At 39.6% G+C, this 8,983-nt stretch overlaps 2 protein-coding genes across 3 annotated transcripts in view; one reads left to right on the top strand and one right to left on the bottom strand.

Annotated features, from left to right (window-relative positions):
* The window catches only part of LOC145480994 (uncharacterized), a 249,618-nt gene extending 244,911 nt beyond the window's left edge, over positions 1 to 4,707 (top strand). Inside the window, exons 1-4 of one of the 2 annotated variants that reach the window (XM_081459350.1) lie at positions 22 to 133; positions 922 to 992; positions 3,760 to 3,813; positions 4,354 to 4,707. In XM_081459350.1, coding sequence (XP_081315476.1) covers positions 49 to 133; positions 922 to 992; positions 3,760 to 3,813; positions 4,354 to 4,512 — 369 coding nt within the window. In that variant the 5' untranslated portion in view covers positions 22 to 48 and the 3' untranslated portion in view covers positions 4,513 to 4,707. Of the gene's footprint in view, positions 1 to 21; positions 134 to 618; positions 3,653 to 3,695; positions 3,814 to 4,353 lie in introns of those variants that run through there. The other variant, XM_081459351.1, reaches the window with a different exon arrangement.
* A 562-nt stretch (positions 4,708 to 5,269) lies between these two features.
* On the bottom strand, positions 5,270 to 8,983 carry LOC145480983 (mitochondrial genome maintenance exonuclease 1-like). Its single transcript, XM_081459335.1, has 4 exons — positions 8,804 to 8,983; positions 7,741 to 8,073; positions 6,709 to 7,026; positions 5,270 to 5,855 (listed from the first exon to the last, which is right to left on the bottom strand). The coding sequence occupies exons 1-4, from the start codon at positions 8,894 to 8,896 to the stop codon at positions 5,403 to 5,405; spliced, it is 1,197 nt and encodes a 398-aa protein (XP_081315461.1). The 5' UTR covers positions 8,897 to 8,983; the 3' UTR covers positions 5,270 to 5,402.

Here is an 8,983-nt window from a genome sequence, read left to right as displayed (position 1 = left end):
TACTCGGTTGACCGAATCAACGCCTGACGTTTTTTGCTATGTTTCTTCATGATGGAAGGAAACGAAGAACACATGGATGAAACAGAGGCGCCAGATCGTAACAGAAATTCGTCTTTCCTTCTCAAGGATGAAGGTGAACCTTATTCCGTGTTTTGAAATTAACTGTCGTTAAATGATCCCAGAATGAAGCATAATTAACTTAGACGACTTTGGCAGGGGTGTCTGGAAAACCCGAATAGCGAATAGCGAATAGTCGCGAATAGCGAATAGCGAATAGTCCCGAAAAGTGCGAATAGTCTCGAATAGTGCGAATAGTGGCGAACAGTCGCGAAAAGTGGCGAATAGTGACGATGTAGTCGTCAATACTCACCGCTTTAGGTCCAATATCCTGCGTTAATTAATTATCCAAATAAGCAACAGAATTTCAGTGAATTTGTTACCTTTCCTTCTCCGGACTCAGGCTCGGGCCGTCCATCGCCAACATTATGAAAACAGAAAACACAAGGATAACCTAATTAAGACGTATTTACGCTTTTGGAGCGGTTAAAACAGAAGAAATTACGTTTAGAAACACCTTTGGTCTTGATAAGGGAAAATCTCGTCCTACGTTGCTGCGAGTTTGACTGCGAGATACTGGGTACCCTATTTGCTTCGATTTTCCACTAATTTGCCACTATTCGCCACTATTCGCCACTATTCGCCACTATTCGAGACTGTTCGCCACTATTCGCACTATTCGAGACTATTCGTACTATTCGCTATTCGCTATTTGGGACTATTCGCTGTTCGCTTTTCGCGACTATTCGTTATTCGCTATTCGGGTTTTCCAGACACCCCTTTGGCAGTGGATTGCCTCGGATGACGTCTGGAAATGATTTTAACATGTTCGTGTATACTATAATTTTTCGTGATGCTATTTAGATTCTTTGGATGTTGATTTATATGGGGACCTCCTAGCTGTGGACCTCAACCAAGAAATGACTTATCCTGAGGTAAAAACCAATGGCTGGTTTTCTATAATATTATTGAATTTGTTAAGCTTAAGTTCTCTTCAGTGACTTGATTACAGCGATTCCAGCGAAGCCTATTTCAGTGCAGCGTGTGGACCTCGTTTTAAATTAAAATCATGATTCGCCTGCCATAACTCAACAATAACCAGTTTAATCCCCTTACTCTAGTAGGTTTTGTGGCCTTCCGGTTACGTGTTTACACATTTTCACTACATGTTAAAGTGCACCTAACCCCAAAAATTCTTTTTCGCTAAAACGAATGTACTTGTTATTTGAAATAGTCCTGCGAAAAAAGTTTTGGATTCCGTGAAATCCTCGATTTTCTGTGCCCCGACGAAATCTCGAAAATAGCTCCAAAACACCGCCATTTTGTTTCACGACCGAGTTTGAGGAGAATGGGTCCAGCGGCTCTTGTGACGTCTACCCAGGAAGGTTCGATATCTCACATCCTCTCGTTTCCTTCAGGATTGTGCAATACACATTCGAAAAGTGCGCAGAAACGCCTTCCAGAGGTGCTATCGGCTGTTGCAGTAATATTCCAGATTTAAAGAAAGATATACTGTACAATTTACTGACGATGATCGGCTAATGGTACAATAAAGACGTAAACGACGGTTGATTTTGTCGAACCGAAACAAGCGAACTGAATCTGTGAGAACCATTAAAGAATTCTCACTGGAATTTGTTCCGCAGACTTTCGAACGCTATTTTCATAAAATTTTCTGCTTAAAGCTAACCAGAAATTTTTAGAAATACTGCCGAAAACCTATATCTTACAATCCCGCAGTATTTATAACATAACCGGCAAAGTTGTGTGATCGGATCATGATCAAGAAGCGTATTAACTGATATGTAAATAGGTCGCAACTGTACGCCGCTAACCAGCACTTATTTCTCTTTCGATTTAGATAAAAGTAGAAAATTAATCCTTTAGAATTACATCATAACAAAATTGTTAGACTCACAGAGTTTTTCGAAGGTTTGGAAATCAGCAGTGCGACAGAGATTCTGTGCAATAGCGTCGAAAATATGACCGCGGAACATTATCTGCGGACCGCTTAGGGAACACATCCTTTTCGCTTATCCGACGAATTTCACTGCAAACTTTGAGAACAATTTACTTTGGTTATTTGGAGTTACGACTTAAAACGTGTGACAATGTGAAATCGGTAATTGTATGAAATGTTTCCTTCCACCTTGTTCTCGCAGCTTCAAAAATACAGGTCCAAACAGTACGATTTTCAATCGATCGAAGCCAATGTTTTGGAGGTCATCAAGTCTCGAAAACTGCAACACGTACGTCGCTCTTATAAACATGAAGCATTCAACAGAAAGTAAAACACAAACTGGATTTAACAGAACAATCATGCCTTGACAAAATACATTCTCGCTAAGGACAAATGTAAACGGGCTATAAACACGAGTGGGAATCTTATGTTAAGTTGACGAAATTACCATCCAAAGCAGTCCTTGAGTTTTCTTTCCTGCTTTTCGTTTGCCTGCTCCTCCACTTCGTATCTAGCTTTCCATTCCTAATATACAAGCAGCTCGTCGGCAAAGAAGTCTTCTCCTTCGTCGCTTGAAATATTGTAAATTGCTCTCAAAGCTCTAAGTAGTGAGTTCACAGTTGTCGAACGTGCTCGATCGAAGTTTATTTTGGTGTCTTCCAAATCGAAACTTAACTCTGACTCCAGTGACGAAACAAAATGATTCTGAGACAAAGCTTGGACGTTTTAGTCCCAAAATACATCGGAACGATTAGTTTTGTTTTCCATTTTCTCCAGCAAATACAGAGAGCTGACTGAGGCGCTATTGTGTTTGGTTCCTGGGTAGACGTCATCAGGAACCGCCGCCCCAGACTCCCTAAAACGCGGTCGTGAAACACTTCAAGCGCGACTTTGAAAGGGCATAGAAAATCGAGGATTCAACCAAATTCAAAAATTTCTTCGCCCAAATGCTTCAAATAAAGCCTAGATTCGTTTTAGCGAAAAAAAAATTGGGGGTTAGGTGCACTTTAATTCCATCTTATGTTTATTAACTACATTTTAATTCACATGCAAGAGTAGGTCAAGTGACAAAGGTGAGATCATTTTACGTAAATCATGATTTTCTTTGCATGATTCATCCATTTGACCATAACCACAAAACAGTTTATTGGCCTGCTGATTATCCACTTCCACAATCTCACTGCAAATGCTCTAGATACTGTATCATGATGAAAATTACTTTGCAAATTAGGCTAAGGGTAGCTTGAATCTACCCATGGCTTATTATTAACTGCCATAGAGGTGTTAATTCTAATACGTGTGGTAATACTTCAGTCAATTCAAAACTTCAACTACCCCTCTGGGGCCGGATGGAAAACTGAAAAGTTGTATTTTAGCAATTGCTTATGACAATTGGATCGTACAAGGTGGGTTTCACTGAGCCATTTTTTAATTATCAGCACTTATAGCCATAATTAAGGGAGCTTTTAGCAGGTTATACTGTTACTATGGCAACCTGTTGTGTCACAACCAGTGATCTGGCAGTTTTCTGATACCATCAGTAGTAGCATTAAGTGATAAAGAGTGGTTATAATAGCTCATGAAAAGTGCTGGAAACTGTAGCATGAGTAGGACGACTTTCTGTAAGTCACCCAGGTTTGTTGAATTTTGACAGGTGAATCATGTTTTCAAAAAACAGGTTTACACAGTGCCCTAAAATCAGCAGTAAATTAAAGTCTGGAGTGTTTTTTTCTTATCTTCAGTTAAAAAAGCTTTATGAAGAAAGTCAGCAAAAAATTAAAAAGCTTGAAGTTGAGGTGAGTGTGAATGAAATCAAGTCATGTTCTAATTTGCTTCGATCAAATGAATGTAACTTATTTTACCCTCAAATTTGGTTAACACAGTCATTCAAATAAATCCCTTCTCATCTCCAGAGGCCAAGTTCTTTTGGTCAGTACCAAGAATCGCAACCTCTGGGAAGGTCCAATTTTCTGAGCATGCACAGAGTAATCGTTTTGTATTCTCAACCAATCAGATTTGCCAGACTTGACTTTGAACATGTGCAGAGTGATGGGATGTCTGTAAATCACGGACTTCCAGTGTTAGACCTTCCCAGAGGTCTCGATTTTTGGTGCTGACCAAAAGGAGTGCGGCCTCTGGGGACGAGAATGAAATAAATCAAACTGGAAATAAGGTAGGATGCTCAAGAGGATCCACACAGAACTTTGCTAATGAAATTTTCCCTGACGTTTCCTACTGTTGGGTAGCTCCACTGCTAGTCCTAGCTGAAGATAATTTCAGCTGCAACCTCTCCAGGTTTGTAAAATTAAAGCAGATTGTACTTTTTTCAATTTCAGACTCAAAAACTAAAGGATGAAAACTTTGTGCTTAAGAAGAACATTTCAAGTTTATACCTTACTGCACGAGAGGAGATTAAAAGGAAAGATGCACAAATCAGAAACCTTCAGGACAAGGAAGTGAGGAACAGAAAAATTCTGGCAAAATCACAACAATAAATAATCAGTGACTGGAATTAAGTCACATTCAAAAGACAACTACCCAGCAGTGACCATTAACTGCTGTTAAACAAAATTTTGTATATAACAGAGCTTCAGTTCCTTTTTCTTGTTTGAACTCCCTCCCCTTTGTATTATTATAATTGTGTTACATGTCACATAAGAAACCAATGTAATTGCACTTTTTTTTCACCAGACTCTTTTCCACTTAGACTGCGTGTTTTCCACCGGACCTCGTGTTTTCCACCAGGCCCTGTGTTTTCCACTAGACCCAGTGTTTTCCACCCAGACCCCGTGTTTTCCACCCATGCAGACCCTGTGTTTTCCACACCTCATGTTTTTCACAGACTGTGGGAGCCCGTACCCTGGATACCAACCCTGCATCTTTTATCTAGCCAGACTCAAGAGACCAGTGGAAATCGAGCCTAAAAACAGAAACAAGAGCTTTTTTTTTCATATTATTCCTTCACATGCGCTCTAAAAGATACTTTGACAGCTGAAAGTAGTGACATTTCGTGATGAGCACCCTAAGTGAAATCAGAGTCCTTACTTTATACCCCTAAGTGAGACGACAAGTGTCCCATCTTTAGAGACCCAGGGCAGTTAGTTGGGTAGGAGAATCCTTCAGTTTCTGCCGGATGTATTTTTTCCCGCCCCAACTAACTGCCCCTGGGTGCCGAGAATGTCTAATATGTTCAATTGGGTAAAGAAATGGCTGACAGCTTAACGGTTACTAGCTCTTGCCTCTGAAACAATCAAAATGGTTTCTTTCTTTTATTAAGTTGTCCTTTGATCAATACAAAAATTTCCATTGGAAAAAGATAACAGATACTTAGACAATAAGCCAGCACGAACACACTTCACAAATTTAAAACAGAACTCAATCAAGGTTATTGAGATTTTCTCCCAAAGCGTACAAGCTGAAGAATATCTCTCCACAGTTTTTTCCACGCATCTGGAGATTTGAATGCTGCAAGCCAGGCATGCAAACTATGAAACCTTTCTTTAGATGAAGGGTCTCCCACCTCCTTCTCCTCCTCCAACACGTCTTCATCTTTGATGACCCTACCAAGGCTGGCAACTGGTACCCCAATGTTATTCACAGATTTTGCTCTTACGAATTCAGTCACTTTTTCAATTTTGTGGCCTTGATACATTTCTTGTCCAGTTTTGTTTACTTCTAGATCAGCATCTGTTGTTATATGTTGGGGGAATGTTCTTCGGTATTGTTGAAGTCGCATCAGCCATTCTAGCCAGTACTTTTCACACATTGCCTGCGACATATGATGGATATCTGCCGGATCACCATTTTCATATGCGATAACTATCACTCCATCACAGACCTGCAAATAGCAGTTAATAACCTTAGGACTTACTAGTAACTATTCAGTTTATCATGCACAGCGATCACACACTCTGACCACTGAGCTACAGCAAACTTAATTTGTATCTTTATTTATTTTCCATCTACTTACAAGGACTATGGTTTAATTTGTTTCATTTTATGCATACATGCCTAACTGGTCTAGCTCTCACCTAGTTTTGGAACAAATAAATTTTGCTCCCGTTGTTTAGAAAATTATGGGCAAATAACAATTTGGAGAGAAAAATTATCCTGATGGCATGTCTCTCCAAAACAAAATTAAATTGTTTATCACTATTACCCGAGAAGCTAATAAAATTTCACTAAATGCACATAAGATCAGAATATGAATCACATTCATGAAACTGTGGCCTGAATGCAGTTAAATTAGAATTATTATATTAGAAGTCTTTGGTTTTGAGAAGAGAGGACAACTAGAAAACTGGAAGAAAAACTTCCAACAGCCAAGGACAAGAACCAACAACAAACCTAATGACTCCTAACTGGAACTTCACTCAGACGTAGGCCATTTCGGAGTTGCCTTTTTGCATCTGTGTCAAAACAAGTCTTCCTGCAAAACCATTTATCTGAAACTGAGTTCCACCTACAGGTTCATTTTCATGCAAATCAAACTCATTTTCATAAGAAAGGTTTTGCACAAAGACTTGTTTTAAAACAGAGGCACAAGGTAACGCGGAAATGGACTATTGTTTAGAGGCAAGCAACACTTTACTACCTAATTACTCTGATTTAGATGTAAATGATTCGTGGATAACATTGAGTTGCAACATTACAATCATACAGAGTCAATAATTATTTGAGATGCACCAAACCTGAAAAGGGTAGTTCTCATCAAAATTCACAGCACCCGCATAAGCGACAATTTGTTGAGGATATGAGTAGCAGTCCTTGAGATTGGTTTTGTGTTTTGCAGAAGTCTTCCAATCAATCACACTTAGTTTTCCCTTATATTCTGCAATAAGATCCAGTGTCCCTGCATATCCTAACAATGGATGCACCACAGCACTCTCAACTGCTACAACATTTGTGATGTCCTTTAACACATGACTGACACTCTTCCAGTACCCCGAGTCAGGCGAACCTTCCTCTACATATGGAACTGTGCTGTTTTTAAAGTAGAGCTGCACAACCTGTTTTAAAAAAAAGAACAAAATGTCTGTCATTAGCTATATTGTTAATCCTCATCCAGATCCTCTTTGTGTTAACTCCCTGAGGCCTGCTAAGATTGATCATTAACATATAGTACAAGCTAACTCATACTCCCACCGTATAACAAGGGGCTGGACGGATGGATGGAGCCCCTCCCCTCAGGTTTTTGTTCTGTTAAAACACAGTGAAATAAATGTCCATTGAGCAAATAGCTCTGAGCTTGCTCTATAAGATGACACCTTTTTTTTGGTTATGGTGTCATATGAAAACAAACAACCTCATTTGACCTGCCATCTTGTATCCGCCATCTTGGATTTCACTATTTTCTTAAAAAGACAGACATCAATACAACATCAGTGGGAGGTGGGAGGTGCGTTGGCCTCATGGTTAGAACACTTGTCTCCAGATCAAGTGGTCCGGGTTCGAGGCCTGGCCGGGGACATAATTTTTGTTGTGTTCTTGGACAAGACACTTCACTCTCACTGTGCTTCTTTCCACCTGGGTGTATAAATGGGTACTGGTGAACTTAATGATGGGGTTAACCCTGTGATGGACTAGCGTCCTTAAAAAGTTGTAAAAAGAACATTTTAAATGTAAACATTTTCTATTGTTGAATAATATCAGGTACATGTTTGAAAGCTATTAGTTTTAGTTCTGTTACTAACAGTATGTTATAAGTAAACTCATTTGCTTACATGGTGAAATAGAATTCCTCTATTGAAAGTATTTTTTTTGTTCTTCTTAAACTGTTCTTCTCCTAGCTCAGAAATCTGAGACTTTTTCCAGTTCTTCAATGCAAAGTATTCACTAGCTGGCCTGGTGTGCTTGAGAATTGATGTTACACTGTGGTACTTGTCAAGGTAAATTCTGTCACCATTGCGTTGTATTCTATTTGCATACTGAACTGAGAGAGGAGACGACAAGAATGAAGAAACAGCGTTCTGGTCTGTAATCTTGTTGTGATTTACAAATGGACAATAAATCTCACTTTCCACAACATCTAAATGACCATCCACCTGTGAAAAATTCTAAATCAAAAGAAACTTGATTTAATCAATTTTAAAAATTCCTTAATATACACCTATCAGTGTTGAGCCTGAAAGCAAGTCGGGCTACCTAAGGAATTTGATTGTGAGGTCTGAGTTAGGATTTTGATTGTTCGCCATGTCCCCGCGGCAGCGAATAATTAACTTATTGTCACAGTTGCCATCTTCAAGGACCAGGGTCTGGAAATGAACCATCTGCCATCTTGCAAATATCCAGAAGTCACTGGGAGTAGAGGTCTTTGTCTGGAGCCCAATGGAAATCATGTCAGAAAGTAGTAACACAAGGAAGAGTACGTGACGCTATGTTTCCATCTTTTTATACAGGCCATTCATACTTTCTGTCTATACGTGTGTGTATTGAAGGGAAAAAGCTTTTGCTTGAAATATTTTTTGTGTTAATACTAAAACTCTCCATGTGTTACATATGAGGTTTCTTACCCCTGAGAGTGGGGAATTTTCACTGGTACTTTTTTCAGGTGCGTAGCCAGGATTTTCAAGGCGGGGGGGGGGGTGCGGGGGTGGCACACTGTGCCAAAGTGAGGGTACTCACCCAGATTGACGTGTAGGATTTTGAATTTTTTCCCCCACCCTTTGTGCTCCCCCCCCCCCTACAACCCTCTGGCTTAACATTGATTGGTGCATTAGACTATTTATAATATTAATTACTTTGAAAATCTGCATGCGTCATGTCAAATTGGTTAACACTTCTCACCTTTCTGTTTGTTTTGAACCATAAATCAAGGCGATTCCAACGCAGCAGCTTACCAAAACAATTATAAGCTCTTATGGTATGAAATCGAGCCATCTTGGTTAAAAAGCAGTCAGAGAATTTATATTAGAAACATTTACACCGTTGTGCTGCTTGCGTGTGGTCCGCCATCTTTCCTTTTCT

Source organism: Orbicella franksi, chromosome 3 (genome assembly GCF_964199315.1).
Source record: "Orbicella franksi chromosome 3, jaOrbFran1.1, whole genome shotgun sequence".
NCBI lineage: Eukaryota > Metazoa > Cnidaria > Anthozoa > Scleractinia > Merulinidae > Orbicella > Orbicella franksi.
The sequence above is the reverse complement of the archived record's forward strand: the minus strand, read 5'-3'. Positions and strand labels throughout refer to the sequence as shown.

Coding starts and splice junctions, on each gene's coding strand:
- LOC145480983 (XM_081459335.1), bottom strand. CDS start 8,896: ATGGCTCGATTTCATACCATAAGAGCTTATAATTGTTTTGGTAAGCTG. Junction 7,027..7,740: donor GAGGAATTCTATTTCACCAT/GTAAGCAAATGA, acceptor TTTTTAAAACAG/GTTGTGCAGCTCTACTTTAA. Junction 5,856..6,708: donor ATGAGAACTACCCTTTTCAG/GTTTGGTGCATC, acceptor TGCTATTTGCAG/GTCTGTGATGGAGTGATAGT.